We start from the raw sequence: 20,864 nt of genomic DNA on the forward strand, positions 1-20,864 counted from the left end.
GCAGATTGGTCTGTCTTGTCTCTCTGTTAGTTTCAGATAGCAGATTGGTCTCTCTTGTCTCTCTGTTAGTTTCAGATAGCAGATTGGTCTGTCTTGTCTCTCTGTTAGTTTCAGATAGCAGATTGGTCTGTCTTGTCTCTCTGTTAGTTTCAGATAGCAGATTGGTCTGTCTTGTCCCTCTGTTAGTTTCAGATAGCAGATTGGTCTGTCTTGTCTCTCTGTTAGTTTCAGATAGCAGATTGGTCTGTCTTGTCTCTCTGTTAGTTTCAGATAGCAGATTGGTCTGTCTTGTCTCTCTGTTAGTTTCAGATAGCAGATTGGTCTGTCTTGTCTCTCTGTTAGTTTCAGATAGCAGATTGGTCTCTCTTGTCTCTCTGTTAGTTTCAGATAGCAGATTGGTCTGTCTTGTCTCTCTGTTAGTTTCAGATAGCAGATTGGTCTCTCTTGTCTCTCTGTTAGTTTCAGATAGCAGATTGGTCTGTCTTGTCTCTCTGTTAGTTTCAGATAGCAGATTGGTCTCTCTTGTCTCTCTGTTAGTTTCAGATAGCAGATTGGTCTGTCTTGTCTCTCTGTTAGTTTCAGATAGCAGATTGGGTGGAATATAATGGATTCTAAAATAGTTACCTGTTGCCTGATGATTCATACTGAATTATTCCGATGCTCTATAATCGTTACATACTTCAGTCTGAGACTGCCATCTTTGAAGGGTGTTGTACAAAAGTCATCAGCAGTTGGATCATCTCTAACCAATCAGAGTATCAAAGCCAAATACCATTTTTTTTTTAAACGGCTCATACACACATATGTTCTGGCTCTGGAGCAATCAGAACTGTTAGAATGTGTTTGTTGGGGAAGTACTCCTATCCAGACTCAAACCAACGTCTGTGGGCGTGGCCTTTGGCCAGAAACAAGGAGTCTGGGTAGCCAGGCTAATTGACCTACGCATCTAGTGCTACAGACAGAAACACAAGTTAAACACTACTTAAAGCTAACAGCTATAAAGCATTATGATGCAGTTATAAGGCAGTTATAATGCATTATGAGGCAGTTATAAGGCAGTTATAATGCATTATGAGGCAGTTATAATGCATTATGAGTCAGTTATGAGGCAGTTATAATGCATTATGAGGCAGTTATAATGCATTATAAGGCAGTTATAATGCATTATGAGGCAGTTATAAGGCAGTTATAATGCATTATGAGGCAGTTATAATGCATTATGAGGCAATTATAATGCATTATGAGGCAGTTATAATGCATTATGAGGCAGTTATAAGGCAGTTATAATGCATTATGAGGCAGTTAATGCATTATGAGGCAGTTATGAGGCAGTTATAAGGCAGTTATAATGCATTATGAGGCAGTTATAATGCATTATGAGGCAGTTATGAGGCAGTTATAAGGCAGTTATAATGCATTATGAGGCAGTTATGAGGCAGTTATAATGCATTATGAGGCAGTTATAATGCATTATGAGGCAGTAATAAGGCAGTTATAATGCATTATGAGGCAGTTTTGATGCAGTTATAATGCATTATGAGGCAGTTATGAGGCAGTTATAATGCATTATGAGGCAGTTATAATGCATTATGAGGCAGTAATAAGGCAGTTCTAATGCATTATGAGGCAGTTAATGCATTATGAGGCAGTTATGAGGCAGTTATAAGGCAGTTATAATGCATTATGAGGCAGTTATAATGCATTATGAGGCAGTTATGAGGCAGTTATAAGGCAGTTATAATGCATTATGAGGCAGTTATGAGGCAGTTATAATGCATTATGAGGCAGTTATAATGCATTATGAGGCAGTAATAAGGCAGTTATAATGCATTATGAGGCAGTTTTGAGGCAGTTATAATGCATTATGAGGCAGTTATGAGGCAGTTATAATGCATTATGAGGCAGTTATAATGCATTATGAGGCAGTAATAAAGCAGTTCTAATGCATTATGAGGTAGTTATAAGGCAGTTATAATGCATTATGAGGCAGTTATAAGGCCGTTATAATGCATTATTAGGCAGTTATAATGCATTATGAGGCAGTTATAATGCATTATGAGGCAGTTATGAGGCAGTTATAAGGCAGTTATAATGCATTATGAGGCAGTTATAAGGCAGTTATAATGCATTATGAGGCAGTTATAATGCATTATGAGGCAGTTATAATGCATTATGAGGCAGTTATGAGGCAGTTATAAGGCAGTTATAATGCATTATGAGGCAGTTATAATGCATTATGATGCAGTTATAATGCATTATGAGGCAGTTATAAGGCAGTTATAATGCATTATGAGGCAGTTATAATGCATTATGAGGCAGTTATGAGGCAGTTATAAGGCAGTTATAATGCATTATGAGGCAGTTATAATGCATTATGAGGCAGTTATGAGGCAGTTATAAGGCAGTTATAATGCATTATGAGGCAGTAATAAGGCAGTTATAATGCATTATGAGGCAGTTTTGAGGCAGTTATAATGCATTATGAGGCAGTTATGAGGCAGTTATAATGCATTATGAGGCAGTTATAATGCATTATGAGGCAGTAATAAGGCAGTTATAATGCATTATGAGGCAGTTTTGAAGCAGTTATAATGCATTATGAGGCAGTTATAATGCATTATGAGGCAGTTATGAGGCAGTTATAATGCATTATGAGGCAGTTATAATGCATTATAAGGCAGTTATAATGCATTATGAGGAATTTATAAGGCAGTTCTAATGCATTATGAGGCTGTTATAATGCAGTTATAATGCGTTATGATGCATTATAAGGCAGTTATAATGTATTATGAGGCATTTATAAGGCAGTTCTAATGCATTATGAGGCAGTTATAATGCATTATGAGGCAGTTATAAGGCAGTTATAATGCATTATGAGGCAGTTATAATGCATTATAAGGCAGTTATAATGCATTACGAGGCAGTTATGAGGCAGTTATAATGCAGTTATAATGCATTATGAGGCAGTTATAAGGCAGTTATAATGCATTATGAGGCAGTTATAATGCATTATGAGGCAGTTATGAGGCAGTTATAAGGCAGTTATAATGCATTATGACACTACTTAACACTACTTAAAGCTAACAGCTATAAAGCATTATGAGGCAGTTATGAGGCAGTTATAATGCATTCTGAGGTAGTTATAAGGCAGTTATAATGCATTATGAGGCAGTTATAAGGCCGTTATAATGCATTATTAGGCAGTTATAATGCATTATGAGGCAGTTATAATGCATTATGAGGCATTTATGAGGCAGTTATAATGCATTATGAGGCAGTTATAATGCATTATAAGGCAGTTATAATGCATTATGAGGAATTTATAAGGCAGTTCTAATGCATTATGAGGCTGTTATAATGCAGTTATAATGCGTTATGATGCATTATAAGGCAGTTATAATGTATTATGAGGCATTTATAAGGCAGTTCTAATGCATTATGAGGCAGTTATAATGCATTATGAGGCAGTTATAAGGCAGTTATAATGCATTATGAGGCAGTTATAATGCATTATAAGGCAGTTATAATGCATTACGAGGCAGTTATGAGGCAGTTATAATGCAGTTATAATGCATTATGAGGCAGTTATAAGGCAGTTATAATGCATTATGAGGCAGTTATAATGCATTATGAGGCAGTTATGAGGCAGTTATAAGGCAGTTATAATGCATTATGACACTACTTAACACTACTTAAAGCTAACAGCTATAAAGCATTATGAGGCAGTTATGAGGCAGTTATAATGCATTCTGAGGTAGTTATAAGGCAGTTATAATGCATTATGAGGCAGTTATAAGGCCGTTATAATGCATTATTAGGCAGTTATAATGCATTATGAGGCAGTTATAATGCATTATGAGGCATTTATGAGGCAGTTATAATGCATTATGAGGCAGTTATAATGCATTATAAGGCAGTTATAATGCATTATGAGGAATTTATAAGGCAGTTCTAATGCATTATGAGGCAGTTATAATGCAGTTATAATGCGTTATGAGGCAGTTATAATGCATTATGAGGCATTTATAAGACAGTTCTAATGCATTATGAGGCAGTTATAATGCATTATGAGGCATTAATAAGGCAGTTATAATGCGTTATGAGGCAGTTATAATGCATTATGAGGCATTTATAAGGCAGTTCTAATGCATAATGAGGCAGTTATAATGCATTATGAGGCAGTTATAAGGCAGTTATAATGCATTATGAGGCAGTTATAATGCATTATGAGGCAGTTATAATGCATTATGAGGCAGTTATGAGGCAGTTATAAGGCAGTTATAATGCATTATGAGGCAGTTATAATGCATTATGATGCAGTTATAATGCATTATGAGGCAGTTATAAGGCAGTTATAATGCATTATGAGGCAGTTATAATGCATTATGAGGCAGTTATGAGGCAGTTATAATGCATTATGAGGCAGTTATGAGGCAGTTATAATGCATTATGAGGCAGTTATAATGCATTATGAGGCAGTTATGAGGCAGTTATAAGGCATTATGAGGCAGTTATGAGGCAGTTATAAGGCAGTTATAATGCATTATGAGGCAGTTATGAGGCAGTTATAATGCATTATGAGGCAGTTATAATGCATTATGAGGCAGTAATAAGGCAGTTATAATGCATTATGAGGCAGTTTTGAGGCAGTTATAATGCATTATGAGGCAGTTATAATGCATTATGAGGCAGTTATAATGCATTATGAGGCGGTAATAAGGCAGTTATAATGCATTATGAGGCAGTTTTGAAGCAGTTATAATGCGTTATGAGGCAGTTATAATGCATTATGAGGCAGTTATGAGGCAGTTATAATGCATTATGAGGCAGTTATGAGGCAGTTATAATGCATTATGAGGCAGTTTTGAGGCAGTTATAATGCATTATGAGGCAGTTATAATGCATTATAAGGCAGTTATAATGCATTATGAGGCATTTATAAAGCAGTTCTAATGCATTATGAGGCAGTTATAATGCAGTTATAATGCGTTATGAGGCAGTTATAATGCATTATGAGGCATTTATAAGACAGTTCTAATGCATTATGAGGCAGTTATAATGCATTATGAGGCATTAGTAAGGCAGTTATAATGCATTATGAGGCATTTATAAGGCAGTTCTAATGCATTTTGAGGCAGTTATAATGCATTATGAGGCAGTTATAAGGCAGTTATAATGCATTATGAGGCAGTTATAATGCATTATGACCTTCCTACAGTTGATGGTTATGAACCCCTTATAATGGCTTTCACAATGATGCTGGCTATTAAAATGTAATTATATATATATCCATATTAAAATGTATTTATATATATCCATATTAAAATGTAATTATATATATATCCATATTAAAATGTATTTATATATATCCATATTAAAATGTAATTATTTATATCCATATGTTATCTATTTTGTCCGGTCATGAAAAATAAGACAATACACTGCAGTGTACATCCCTTTAACTCCCAATAAATACATTCAGCTTCTCTGTTTCATCATTTTCCTCCATTCACCATTCCACCACTCCCCCGTTCCCCCATTTCTCTGTCCTCTTCCTATAAATAGCAGTGACTCATGTCTTTGGGTGTTTTTCATGGTAGGATAAGAGGAAAGAGAGTTGTGTTCATTATGGAGGCGAGAGGAGAGGGAGGGCTGGGTTCACTATGGAGGAGAGAGGAGAGGGAGGGCTGGGTTCACTATGGAGGAGAGAGGAGAGAGAGGGATGGGTTCACTATGGAGGAGAGAGGAGAGATAGGGCTGGGTTCACTAGGGAGGAGAGAGGAGAGAGAGGGCTGGGTTCACTATGGAGGAGAGAGGAGAGAGAGGGCTGGGTTCACTATGGAGGAGAGAGGAGAGATAGGGCTGGGTTCACTATGGAGGAGAGAGGAGAGATAGGGCTGGGTTCACTATGGAGGAGAGAGGAGAGGGAGGGCTGGGTTCACTATGGAGGAGAGAGGAGAGATAGGGCTGGGTTCACTATGGAGGAGAGAGGAGAGATAGGGCTGGGTTCACTATGGAGGAGAGAGGAGAGGGAGGGCTGGGTTCACTATGGAGGAGAGAGGAGAGGGAGGGCTGGGTTCACTATGGAGGAGAGAGGAGAGAGAGGGCTGGGTTCACTATGGAGGAGAGAGGAGAGATAGGGCTGGGTTCACTATGGAGGAGAGAGGAGAGATAGGGCTGGGTTCACTATGGAGGAGAGAGGAGAGGGAGGGCTGGGTTCACTATGGAGGAGAGAGGAGAGATAGGGCTGGGTTCACTATGGAGGAGAGAGGAGAGATAGGGCTGGGTTCACTATGGAGGAGAGAGGAGAGGGAGGGCTGGGTTCACTATGGAGGAGAGAGGAGAGGGAGGGCTGGGTTCACTATGGAGGAGAGAGGAGAGAGAGGGCTGGGTTCACTATGGAGGAGAGAGGAGAGATAGGGCTGGGTTCACTATGGAGGAGAGAGGAGAGATAGGGCTGGGTTCACTATGGAGGAGAGAGGAGAGATAGGGCTGGGTTCACTATGGAGGAGAGAGGAGAGATAGGGCTGGGTTCACTATGGAGGAGAGAGGAGAGATAGGGCTGGGTTCACTATGGAGGAGAGAGGAGAGATAGGGCTGGGTTCACTATGGAGGAGAGGGAGGGCTGGGTTCACTATGGAGGAGAGAGGAGAGATAGGGCTGGGTTCACTATGGAGGAGAGGGAGGGCTGGGTTCACTATGGAGGAGAGAGGAGAGATAGGGCTGGGTTCACTATGGAGGAGAGAGAGGGCTGGGTTCACTATGAAGGAGAGAGGGGACTGGGTTCACTATGGAGGAGAGAGAGGGCTGGGTTCACTATGGAGGAGAGAGGGGGCTGGGTTCACTATGGAGGAGAGAGGAGAGAGAGGGCTGGGTTCACTAGGGAGGAGAGAGAGGGCTGGGTTCACTATGAAGGAGAGAGGGGACTGGGTTCACTATGGAGGAGAGAGAGGGCTGGGTTCACTATGGAGGAGAGAGGGGGCTGGGTTCACTATGGAGGAGAGAGGAGAGAGAGGGCTGGGTTCACTAGGGAGGAGAGAGAGGGCTGGGTTCACTATGGAGGAGAGAGGAAAGAGAGGGCTGGGTTCACTATGGAGGAGAGAGAGGACTGGGTTCACTATGGAGGAGAGGGGAGAGAGAGGGCTGGGCTCATAAAAGAGGAGAGAGGAGAGAGAGGGCTGGGTTCACTATGGAGGAGAGAGAAAGATGGGTACACTGTGGAGGAGAGAGAGGGATGGGTTCACTAGGGAGGAGAGAGGAGAGAGAGGGCTGGGCTCACTATGGAGGAGAAGGAGGCCTGGGTTCGCTATGGAGGAGAGAGGAGAGAGAGGACTGGGCTCATAAAAGAGGAGAGCGGAGAGAGAGGGCTGGGTTCACTATGGAGGAGAGAGAGGGATGGGTACACTATGGAGGAGAGAGGAGAGAGAGGGCTGGGTTCACAATGGAGGAGAGAGGAGAGAGAGGGCTGGGTTCACTATGGAGGAGAGAGGAGAGAGAGAGGGCTGGGTTCACTATGGAGGAGAGAGGAGAGAGAGGGCTGGGTTCACTATAGAAGAGAGAGGAGAGAGAGGGCTGGGTTCACTATGGAGGAGATAGGAGAAAGAGTGCTGGGTTCACTATGGAGGAGAGAGAGGGCTGGGTTCACTATGGAGGAGAGAGGAGAGAGAGAGGGCTGGGTTCACTATGGAGGAGAGAGAGGGCTGGGTTCACTATGGAGGAGAGAGGAGAGAGAGAGGGCTGGGTTCACTATGGAGGAGAGAGAGAGGGATGGGTTCACTATGGAGGAGAGAGGAGAGAGAGAGGGCTGGGTTCACTATGGAGGAGATAGGAGAGAGAGGGATGGGTTCACTATGGAGGAGAGAGGAGAGAGAGGGATGGGTTCACTATGGAGGAGAGAGGAGAGAGGGGGATGGGTTCACTATGGAGGAGAGAGGAGAGAGAGGGAAGGGTTCACTATGGAGGAGAGAGGAGAGAGAGGGATGGGTTCACTATGGAGGAGAGAGGAGAGAGAGGGATGGGTTCACTATGGAGGAGAGAGGAGAGAGAGGGATGGGTTCACCATGGAGGAGAGAGGAGAGAAAAGGAAGGGTTCACTATGGAGGAGAGAGGAGAGAGAGGGGGCTGGGTTCACTATGGAGGAGAGAGAGGGATGGGTTCACTATGGAGGAGAGAGAGGGATGGGTTCACTATGGAGGAGAGAGAGGGATGGGTTCACTATGGAGGAGAGGCTACTCTGTATTCTGTTGTGCGTCTGTTTATTAACCGCAGTATAATTTTTATTCAGTCATGGGTGTGGGTTGTTGATTGAGTTAGTTTAATGATGTGGGTTGTTGATTGAGCTAGTTTAATGATGTGGGTTGTTGATTGAGCTAGTTTAATGATGTGGGTTGTTGATTGAGTTAGTTTAATGATGTGGGTTGTTGATTGAGCTAGTTTAATGATGTGGGTTGTTGATTGAGTTAGTTTAATGATGTGGGTTGTTGATTGAGCTAGTTTAATGATGTGGGTTGTTGTTTGAGCTAGTTTAATGATGTGGGTTGTTATTTGAGTTAGTTTAATGATGTGGGTTGTTGATTGAGTTAGTTTAATGATGCAGGTTGTTGATTGAGCTAGTTTAATGATGTGGGCTGTTGATTGAGCTAGTTTAATGATGTGGGTTGTTGTTTGAGCTAGTTTAATGATGTGGGTTGTTATTTGAGTTAGTTTAATGATGTGGGTTGTTGATTGAGTTAGTTTAATGATGCAGGTTGTTGATTGAGCTAGTTTAATGATGTGGGTTGTTGATTGAGCTAGTTGAATGATGTGGGTTGTCGATTGAGCTAGTTGAATGATGTGGGTTGTCGATTGAGCTAGTTTAATGATGTGGGTTGTTGATTGAGCTAGTTTAATGATGTGGGTTGTTGATTGGGTTAGTTTAATGAAGTGGGTTGTTGATTGTGCTAGTTTTATGATGTGGGTTGTTGATTGTTGTTTTAATGTTATTCACTCTGTGTGTGTGTATGTGTATGTATGTATGTGTGTGTGTGTGTGTGTGTGTGTGTGTGTGTGTGTGTGTGTGTGTGTGTGTGTGTGTGTGTGTGTGTGTGTGTGTGTGTGTGTGTGTGTGTGTGTGTGTGTGTGTGTGTGTGTGTGTGTGTGTGTTTTAATGTGATTTGCTGTGTGTTACAGACGGTCTCTTTGGGCAATGCCGTACCTCTAAGCAGGACCAGGTGCAGTACCAGGTTTCAGTTCCTGTTCTGAAGAGGATGCAGGAAGTCCTCAAACAGCTCACACTGCAGGGTGAGTCAACACTCTAACACACTGCAGGGTGAGTCAACACTAACACACTGCAGGGTGAGTCAACACTAACACACGGCAGCTTGAGTCAACACTCTAACACACCGCAGGGTGAGTCAACAGTATAACACACTGCAGGGTGAGTCAACACTCTAACACACCGCAGGGTGAGTCAACAGTATAACACACTGCAGGGTGAGTCAACACTCTAACACACTGCAGGGTGAGTCAACACTCTAACACACTGCAGGGTGAGTCAACACTCTAACACACTGCAGGGTGAGTCAACACACTAACACACGGCAGGGTGAGTCAACACTAACACACTGCAGGGTGAGTCAACACTAACACACGGCAGCTTGAGTCAACACTCTAACACACCGCAGGGTGAGTCAACAGTATAACACACTGCAGGGTGAGTCAACACTCTAACACACCGCAGGGTGAGTCAACAGTATAACACACTGCAGGGTGAGTCAACACTCTAACACACTGCAGGGTGAGTCAACACTCTAACACACTGCAGGGTGAGTCAACAGTATAACACAATGCAGGGTGAGTCAACACTCTAACACAATGCAGGGTGAGTCAACACTCTAACACACTGCAGGGTGAGTCAACAGTATAACACAATGCAGGGTGAGTCAACACTAACACACGGCAGCTTGAGTCAACACTCTAACACACTGCAGGGTGAGTCAACAGTATAACACACTGCAGGGTGAGTCAACACTCTAACACACTGCAGGGTGAGTCAACACTTTAACACCCTGCATGGTGAGTCAACACTCTAACACACTGCAGGGTGAGTCAACACTTTAACACCCTGCATGGTGAGTCAACACTCTAACACACTGCAGGGTGAGTCAACATTCTAACACACTGCAGGGTGAGTCAACACACTAACACACGGCAGGGTGAGTCAACACTATAACACACTGCAGGGTGAGTCAACACTCTAACACACTGCAGGGTGAGTCAACAGTATAACACACTGCAGGGTGAGTCAACACTCTAACACACTGCAGGGTGAGTCAACACTCTAACACACTGCAGGGTGAGTCAACACTATAACACACTGCAGGGTGAGTCAACACTCTAACACACTGCATGGTGAGTCAACACTCTAACACACTGCAGGGTGAGTCAACAGTATAACACAATGCACTGTGAGTCAACACTATAACACACTGCAGGGTGAGTCAACAGTATAACACACCTCAGGGTGAGTCAACACTAACACACTGCAGGGTGAGTCAACACTATAACACACTGCAGGGTGAGTCAACACTCTAACACACTGCAGGGTGAGTCAACACTATAACACACTGCAGGGTGAGTCAACACTATAACACACTGCAGGGTGAGTCAACACTATAACACACTGCAGGGTGAGTCAACACTCTAACACACTGCAGAGTGAGTCAACACTCTAACACACTGCAGGGTGAGTCAACAGTATAACACAATGCAGTGTTAGTCAACACTAACACAATGCAGTGTGAGTCAACACTCTAACACACTGCAGGGTGAGTCAACACTATAACACAATGCAGGGTGAGTCAACAGTATAACACAATGCAGTGTGAGTCAACACTCTAACACACTGCAGGGTGAGTCAACACTATAACACAATGCAGGGTGAGTCAACAGTATAACACAATGCAGTGTGAGTCAACACTAACACAATGCAGTGTGAGTCAACACTCTAACACACTGCAGGGTGAGTCAACACTATAACACACTGCAGGGTGAGTCAACAGTATAACACACTGCAGGGTGAGTCAACACTCTAACACACTGCAGGGTGAGTCAACACTCTAACACACTGCAGGGTGAGTCAACACTCTAACACACTGCAGGGTGAGTCAACACTCTAACACACTGCAGGGTGAGTCAACAGTATAACACACTGCAGGGTGAGTCAACACTCTAACACACTGCAGGGTGAGTCAACACTCTAACACACTGCAGGGTGAGTCAACACTCTAACACACACACCCCTCTCTTTTTTGTACACTGCTGCTACTCGCTGTTTATTATCTATGCACAGTCACTTCACCCCTTCCTACATGTACATATTACCTCTATTCTGTACCCTCGCACATTGACTCGTTATCGGTAACCCTGTATATGGCCTCTTTATTTTATTGTGTTACTTTTTATAATCTTTTACTTTAGTTTATTTGGTAAATATTTTCTTAACTCTTTCTTGAACTGCACTGTTGGTTAAGGGCTTGTAAGTAAGCATTTTATGGTAAGGTCTACACTTGTTGTATTTGGCGCACGTGACAAATTAAGTTTGATTTGATTGGAAGAATCTCAAATGTTAAATATGTTTTGATTTGTTTAACACATTATTTGTTTTCTTCATGATTCCATATGTGTTTTTTCATACTTTTGATGTCTTCACTATTATTCTACAATGTAGAACATAGTAAAATATAAAGAAAAGCCCTTGAATGAGTAGGTGTTCTAAAACTTTTGACCGATAGTGTATGTGTTATTGCTTTTCAACCATATTGTGGATTCAGGGCTATCTATCTAATAGAACTCAAAGGGTTTTCTTTAATTGAAGCTTCTCTAATGTCAAACATGTAAAAATGTGGTGTACCGCAGGGCAGCTCTCTAGGCCCTCTACTCTTTTCTATTTTTTCCAATGACCTGCCACTGGCATTAAACAAAGCATGTGTGTCCATGTATGCTGACGATTCAACCATATACACATCAGCAACCACAGCTAATGAAGTCACTGAAAACCCTTAACAAAGAGTTGCAGTCTGTTTTTGGAATGGGTGGCCAGTAATAAACTGGTCCTGAACATCTCTAAAAATAAGAGCGTTGTATTTGGTACAAATCATTCCCTAAGTTCTAGATCTCAGCTGAATCTGGTTATGAATGGTTTGGCTGTTGAACAAGGTGAGGAGACTAAAGTAATTAGCGTTACCTTAGATTGTAAACTGTCATGGTCAAAACATATAGATTCAGTGGTTGTAAAGATGAGGAGAGGTCTGTCTGTGATAAAGAGATGCTCTGCTTTTTTGATACTGCATTCCAAAAAGCATGCCCTGCAGGCTCTAGTTTTGTTTAATCTTGATTATTGTCCAGTCGTGTGGTCCAGTGCTTCAAGGAAAGACCTAGTTAAGCTGCAGCTGACCCAGATCGGAGCGGCACGTCTTGCTCTTCATTGTAATCAGAGTGTCACGCCCTGACCGTAGAGAGCTTTTTAGGTCTCTATTTTGGTTTGGTCAGGGTGTGATTGGGGTGGGCATTCTATGTTACATTTTCTATGTTTTGTATTTCTTTGTTTTGGCCGGGTATGGTTCTCAATCAGGGACAGCTGTCGATCGTTGTCTCTGATTGGGAACCATACTTAGGTATCTTTTCCCCACAGGGGTTTTGTGGGTAGTTATTTTCTGTATCAGTGCACCTTACAGGACTGTTTCGGTTTCATTTATTCTCTTGTTATTTTGTATTTTGTGTTCAGTTCGATAAAGAAACATGAACACTTACTACGCTGAGCTTTGGTTCGACTACTCTTCCTCATCCGACGACGAAAGTCGTTACTCAGAGGGCTGATATTAACACTATGCTGCCAGTCTCTCTTGGCTAAGAGTTTAGGAGAGACTGACTGCATCACTTATATTTTTATAAGAAACATTAATGTGTTGAAAATCCCCCCAAAAATGTAATAGTCAACTTACACACAGCTCTGATACACACACTTACCCCACCAGACATGCCACCAGGGGTCTTTTCACAGTCCCCAGGTCCAGAACACACTTACCCCACCAGACATGCCACCAGGGGTCTTTTCACAGTCCCCAGGTCCAGAACACACTTACCCCACCAGACATGCCACCAGGGGTCTTTTCACAGTCCCCAGGTCCAGAACACACTTACCCCACCAGACATGCCACCAGGGGTCTTTTCACAGTCCCCAGGTCCAGAACACACTTACCCCACCAGACATGCCACCAGGGGTCTTTTCACAGTCCCCAGGTCCAGAACACACTTACCCCACCAGACATGCCACCAGGGGTCTTTTCACAGTCCCCAAATCCAGACCAACTTCAAGAAAGCAAACATACAGCATTATTGCATGGAACTTCCCTCCATCTCATATGGCTCAAATAAACAGCAAACCGGGTTTTAAAAAAACAGATAAAGCAACACCTCACGGCACAACGCCTCTCTCCTGTTTGACCTAGATAGTTGGTGTGTATGTATTGATATGTAGACTACTTATATGTAGTTACGTCCTTGCGCTGTTCTTGTCTATGTGTTCTGTATTATGTCATGTTTCGTGACCCCAGGAAGAGTATATGTTGCTTTTGCAACAGTTAATGGGGATCCTAATGAAACACCAAAATACCTAAATTTAGTGGACATCATTATAAAATATAAATGGTCTGTGTGTTTGGTGTGTAGGTCTGTCCTGGCAAGATGACATCACCCAGTACATTGTTACCAAAGAGCTGAGCAGAGTTCCTCACACCCCGAGACCCTCCAGGACCTCTTCCTCACAGTAAGGATCATTACACATTTACAGAATCTAACAGTGGAGTTAGACAAGTAATGGGTCTTTTCCTCTTATCGATCCATCATCTCATCGTGCCTCTGTGTAATTGTACTTGCCCAGATAAAAATTAGCCGGGCTGGCTAAATCTAGCATATTCACAAAATGGGGGTGTTTATTGTTCCTGTCAAATAAACCTAATGAAAGAAAGCAAGTTAGTGGAGTAGACATGCAATGTTACGCTTAGAACTGCCCAAAATATACAAAATCATCTTCCTTGTGGTTCCTCTCAGACCCAAGCAGAGCTCCTCCAATCAGGGAGGATACCCCAGCAGCTCCTCTAATCAGGGAGGATACCCCAGCAGCTCCTCCAATCGAGGAGGATACTCCAGCAGCTCCTCCAATCGGGGAGGATACCCCAGCAGCTCCTCCAATCAGGGAGGATACCCCAGTCAGGCTGACAGCCACCAGGACTACATGATAGTAGACCATGCCCAGTTCCCCCTCCGCATGCAGACCTCTCCCATGGACCCCTATACTTATCAACAGGTACTGTAAGCCATGCACATTAGCACGTACACACAGACACACACACAGACGCACACATACACAAAGACACGCATACACACACAGCTGTGTTTTCATGAAATGTCAGGACTTTTTGTAAAATAAAATCACCATTAAAAATATTTTTTTCCCTAACCCTTAACCTAATCTTAACACCAAAAACCCTAACCCCTTCTCAGGACATTAAGGTGAAATGTCAGGACATTAAGGTGAAATGTTAGGACATTAAGGTGAAATGTCAGGACATTAAGGTGAAATGTTAGGACATTAAGGTGAATTAGTACACACACACACACACACACACACACACACACACACACACACACACACACACACACACACACACACACACACACACACACACACACACACACACACACGCACACACACACACACACACACAATAGAACATATGTCCTCATCCGTAAAACCATGTGTGTTTTCTCTCTCTGTGTTTTACAGCACAGATACCAGGAAGATGTAGAGCGCTCCCTCCACCAGGGAGGAGGAGTCTACCCAGGGCCCCACCCCTCCTCCTCTAGATCCCAACAGGCCAAACAGAGAGAGAGAGACCGTCAACTGCTGCAGGACGTCATCTCCCTCTATCTGTCCTCTTCCCCTGCACAGCCCTCGTTCCGCCACAGGGGGGCAGCAGCACTTCCGGCCTCGCCCTACTACGAGGACCTGGAACTGCCTCTGGACTATGTGGAGGACTACAGTCTGACAGAGCAGGATACGGCCAGGCAACAGCAACAACAGAAGAAGATACGGTTACAACTACAACAACAGAAGAAGAAGGTTCCTCAGGACTACAGCTCTCTGGCTGGGCTGGATGGTGAGATAGTAGAACTGTTGAAGTACCTTAAGTAGCAGTGTTAATTAACTCATTTAATGAATTAATTCAAATGAACTAGGTTCAGTAGCAGGGTGTGTGTAAATTCAGTGGGGAAGCCAAGTCAGTGAATTTTTTTTGCCATATTACAACCTATGTGTTGTGATAATTGAGTTGTTTGCTCTGCAACCTGTTAGTTTATATGCCTTGCAACCGTGATATATAGACCTAAAGGCAGAGGCAATAAGACACAGTGATATATAGACCTAAAGGCCGAGACAATAAGACACAGTGATATACAGGCCAAAAGGCCGAGACAATAAGACACAGTGATATATAGACCTAAAGGCTGAGACAATAAGACACAGTGATATATAGACCTAAAGGCTGAGACAATAAGACACAGTGATATATAGACCTAAAGGCTGAGACAATAAGACACAGTGATATACAGACCTAAAGGCAGAGACACTGTGATATATAGACCTAAAGGCTGAGACGATAAGAAGACACAGTGATATACAGGCCTAAAGGCAGAGACAATAAGACACAGTGATATATAGACCTAAAGGCTGAGACAATAAGACACAGTGATATATAGACCTAAAGGCAGAGACAATAAGACACAGTGATACAATAAGACACAGTGATATACAGGCCTAAAGGCCTAGACAATAAGACACAGTGATACAATAAGACACAGTGATATACAGGCCTAAAGGCTGAGACAATAAGACACAGTGATATATAGGACTAAAGGCAGAGACACAGTGATATATAGACCTAAAGGCCGAGACAATAAGACACAGTGATATATAGACCTAAAGGCCGAGACAATAAGACACAGTGATATATAGACCTAAAGGCCGAGACAATAAGACACAGTGATATATAGACCTAAAGGCCGAGACAATAAGACACAGTGATATATAGACCTAAAGGCCGAGACAATAAGACACAGTGATACAATAAGACACAGTGATATACAGGCCTAAAGGCTGAGACAATAAGACACAGTGATATATAGACCTAAAGGCCGAGACAATAAGACACAGTGATATATAGACCTAAAGGCCGAGACAATAAGACACTGTGATATATAGACCTAAAGGCTGACACAATAAGACACAGTGATATATAGACCTAAAGGCCGAGACAATAAGAAGACACAGTGATATATAGGACTAAAGGCCGAGACACAGTGATATATAGACCTAAAGGCAGAGACAATAAGAAGACACAGTGATATATAGACCTAAAGGCCGAGACAATAAGACACAGTGATATATAGGACTAAAGGCCGAGACACAGTGATATATAGACCTAAAGGCTGAGACAATAAGACACAGTGATATATAGGCCTAAAGGCAGAGACAATAAGACACAGTGATATATAGACCTAAAGGCTGAGACAATAAGACACAGTGATATATAGACCTAAAGGCCGAGACAATAAGACACAGTGATATATAGACCTAAAGGCCGAGACAATAAGACACAGTGATATATAGGACTAAAGGCTGAGACGATAAGAAGACACAGTGATATACAGGCCTAAAGGCAGAGACAATAAGACACAGTGATAGATAGACCTAAAGGCCGAGACAATAAGACACAGTGATATATAGACCTAAAGGGAGAGACACAGTGATATATAGACCTAAAGGCTGAGACGATAAGAAGACACAGTGATATATAGACCTAAAGGCTGAGACAATAAGACACAGTGATATATAGACCTAAAGGCAGAGACAATAAGAAGACTAAGTGATACAATAAGACACAGTGATATACAGGCCTAAAGGCTGAGACAATAAGACACAGTGATATATAGACCTAAAGGCCGAGACAATAAGACTGTGATATATAGACCTAAAGGCTGACACAATAAGACACAGTGATATATAGACCTAAAGGCCGAGACAATAAGAAGACACAGTGATATATAGGACTAAAGGCCGAGACACAGTGATATATAGACCTAAAGGCAGAGACAATAAGAAGACACAGTGATATATAGACCTAAAGGCCGAGACAATAAGACACAGTGATATATAGGACTAAAGGCCGAGACACAGTGATATATAGACCTAAAGGCTGAGACAATAAGACACAGTGATATATAGACCTAAAGGCTGAGACAATAAGACACAGTGATATACAGGCCTAAAGGCAGAGACAATAAGACACAGTGATATATAGACCTAAAGGCCCGGACAATAAGACACAGTGATATATAGGCCTAAAGGCTGAGACAATAAGAAACAGTGATACATAGGACTAAAGGCAGAGACACAGTGATATATAGACCTAAAGGCTGAGACGATAAGAAGACACAGTGATATACAGGCCTAAAGGCAGAGACAATAAGACACAGTGATATATAGACCTAAAGGCCGAGACAATAAGACACAGTGATATACAGGCCTAAAGGCCGAGACAATAAGAAGACACAGTGATATACAGACCTAAAGGCAGAGACGATAAGACACAGTGATATATAGACCTAAAGGCCGAGACAATAAGACACAGTGATATACAGGCCTAAAGGCCGAGACAATAAGAAGACACAGTGATATACAGACCTAAAGGCAGAGACGATAAGACACAGTGATATATAGACCTAAAGACTGAGACAATAACAAGACACAGTGATATACAGACCTAAAGGCAGAGACGATAAGAAGACACAGTGATATAGAGCCCTAAAGGCAGAGACGATAAGAAGACACAGTGATATAGAGCCCTTCGGGCAGAGACAATAAGAAGACACAGTGATATAGAGCCCTAAAGGCAGAGACAATAAGACACAGTGATATACAGGCCTAAAGGCAGAGACAATAAGACACAGTGATATAGAGCCCTAAAGGCAGAGACAATAAGACACAGTGATATACAGGCCTAAAGGCAGAGACAATAAGACACAGTGATATATAGACCTAAAGACTGAGACAATAAGACACAGTGATATATAGACCTAAAGGCTGAGACAATAAGACACAGTGGCAGAATAAATTCAACCACACCTTTGTTTCATCACAAAACCGGAGAGGAACCTCTGTCCATTGAAGTCCACAAAACATATTGCATGTAACTAATAGTTATATGACCTACAGCAAGCAGGTCAAGCAAGTTAATGTTTCTGACATTTTCGGACCACTAAACAACTACTGATTTAGAACCACAGAGATTTACCGCAAGTCGCAAAGAAAACAGGAGCAGCCTCCACTATTCCAGCACCATTTCAACTTCAACATCATCAAATCACCTCTACTTAGTCTAATACAATAACAACTAAACGATACCAAAAACAATTTAGTCCAATCAACATAAGCTAAATATGATGTGGCTGTCCATGGTACTGATTGTGTGTGTGTGTGTGTGTGTGTGTGTGTGTGTGTGTGTGTGTGTGTGTGTGTGTGTGTGTGTGTGTGTGTGTGTGTGTGTGTGTGTCTAACACCAATGGCATCCCCCTCTCGTTCATGTTGTCTCTAACACCAATGGCATCCCCCTCTCGTTCATGTTGTCTCTAACACCAATGACATCCCCCTCTCCTTCATGTTGTCTCTAACACCAATGGCATCCCCCTCTCGTTCATGTTGTCTCTAACACCAATGGCATCCCCCTCTCGTTCATGTTGTCTAAACGGTCGATGACTCTGTCATACAGTACAGGTTTTGATATGTGTTGTCCCTGGCTACCTGGATACAATACTTGCTCGCTGGCCTGACTTCCATTCATGGGCAACAATGAGCCAGCTAGTTAACATTAGCATACTACATCTAGCTACATATTGAACGTCCGTCCTTTCAGGTCAGGGGCACAACAATGTATGAATTTATGGTTGGATCATCATTGCCGTTGTACTCATTGGCCAGTATGGTGAATTAGGTTAAACCAAGAGTCCAAATCCCAATCTCCATCTATTGCTAATTTAGGAAAGGGATGATTTTAGCTAGCTAGCTACCGGAGTACAACAACACAACGAGATGCAACTATTCAGTTTTATTTCTGTAAATTACATTCTGCTTTGATGTGATGTGATTGATGTGAAGCCCAATCCAAAATGGCTTCCCCTTGACACTTTTTTTGGTGCGCCAGGACCAATCCCAGCTGAGTTCACTCAGTTTAGCTCAATGCTGAAAGGTTATTATTTTAGTTATTTTTCATCAAGGGAGGCCAAATGCTCACTGACTTCCCTTGCGTTGAATGGCACGGGCGGCAACAATGTCATACTCAATGTCAACAATGCCTTGTTATCTCTTCTGACTAACCTGGCCTTGTTATCTCTTCTGACTAACCTGGTCATGCTATCTCTTCTGACTAAGCTGGCCTTGCTATCTCTTCTGACTAACCTGGACATGCTATCTCTTCTGACTAACCTGGCCATGCTATCTCTTCTGACTAACCTGGCCATGCTATCTCTTCTGACTAACCTGGCCTTGCTATCTCTTCTGACTAACCTGGCCATGCTATCTCTTCTGACTAACCTGGCCTTGCTATCTCTTCTGACTAACCTGGCCATGCTATCTCTTCTGACTAACCTGGCCTTGCTATCTCTTCTGACTAACCTGGCCATGCTATCTCTTCTGACTAACCTGGCCTTGCTATCTCTTCTGACTAACCTGGCCATGCTATCTCTTCTGACTAACCTGGCCTTGCTATCACTTCTGACTAACCTGGCCTTGCTATCTCTTCTGACTAACCTGGCCATGCTATCTCTTCTGACTAACCTGGCCTTGCTATCTAATCTGGCCATGCTATCTCTTCGGACTAACCTGGCCATGCTATCTCTTCTGACTAACCTGGCCTTGCTATCTCTTCTGACTAACCTGGCCATGCTATCTCTTCTGACTAACCTGGCCTTGCTATCTCTTCTGACTAACCTGGCCATGCTATCTCTTCTGACTAACCTGGCCTTGCTATCTCTTCTGACTAACCTGGCCATGCTATCTCTTCTGACTAACCTGGCCTTGCTATCACTTCTGACTAACCTGGCCTTGCTATCTCTTCTGACTAACCTGGCCATGCTATCTCTTCTGACTAACCTGGCCTTGCTATCTAATCTGGCCATGCTATCTCTTCGGACTAACCTGGCCATGCTATCTCTTCTGACTAACCTGGCCTTGCTATCTCTTCTGACTAACCTGGCCATGCTATCTCTTCTGACTAACCTGGCCTTGCTATCTAACCTGGCCATGCTATCTCTTCGGACTAACCTGGCCATGCTATCTCTTCGGACTAACCTGGCCATGCTATCTCTTCTGACTAACCTGGCCTTGCTATCTCTTCTGACTAACCTGGCCATGCTATCTCTTCTGACTAACCTGGCCATGCTATCTCTTCTGACTAACCTGGCCTTGCTATCTCTTCTGACTAACCTGGCCATGCTATCTCTTCTGACTAACCTGGCCTTGCTATCTAACCTGGCCATGCTATCTCTTCGGACTAACCTGGCCATGCTATCTCTTCGGACTAACCTGGCCATGCTATCTCTTCTGACTAACCTGGCCTTGCTATCTCTTCTGACTAACCTGGCCATGCTATCTCTTCTGACTAACCTGGCCATGCTATATCTTCTGACTAACCTGGCCATGCTATCTCTTCTGACTAACCTGGCCATGCTTTCTCTTCTGACTAACTTGGTCCTGACAGTTTACTACAGTCTAC

General features: G+C 42.8%; 1 protein-coding gene across 2 annotated transcripts in view; it reads left to right on the forward strand.

The window, feature by feature from the left end:
- The window catches only part of LOC139380365 (protein tyrosine phosphatase receptor type Na), an 83,129-nt gene that overhangs the window by 27,131 nt on the left and 35,134 nt on the right, over window positions 1-20,864 (forward strand). Inside the window, exons 3-6 of one of the 2 annotated variants that reach the window (XM_071122984.1) lie at window positions 9,169-9,279; window positions 13,708-13,804; window positions 14,003-14,344; window positions 14,825-15,197. In XM_071122984.1, the coding sequence (XP_070979085.1) occupies window positions 14,030-14,344; window positions 14,825-15,197 (688 nt within the window). In that variant the 5' untranslated portion in view covers window positions 9,169-9,279; window positions 13,708-13,804; window positions 14,003-14,029. The remainder of the gene's footprint in view (window positions 1-9,168; window positions 9,280-13,707; window positions 13,805-14,002; window positions 14,345-14,824; window positions 15,198-20,864) is intronic. The other variant, XM_071122983.1, reaches the window with a different exon arrangement.

The sequence above is a fragment of the Oncorhynchus clarkii genome, chromosome 22 (assembly GCF_045791955.1).
Source record: "Oncorhynchus clarkii lewisi isolate Uvic-CL-2024 chromosome 22, UVic_Ocla_1.0, whole genome shotgun sequence".
NCBI classification, from domain to species: domain Eukaryota; kingdom Metazoa; phylum Chordata; class Actinopteri; order Salmoniformes; family Salmonidae; genus Oncorhynchus; species Oncorhynchus clarkii.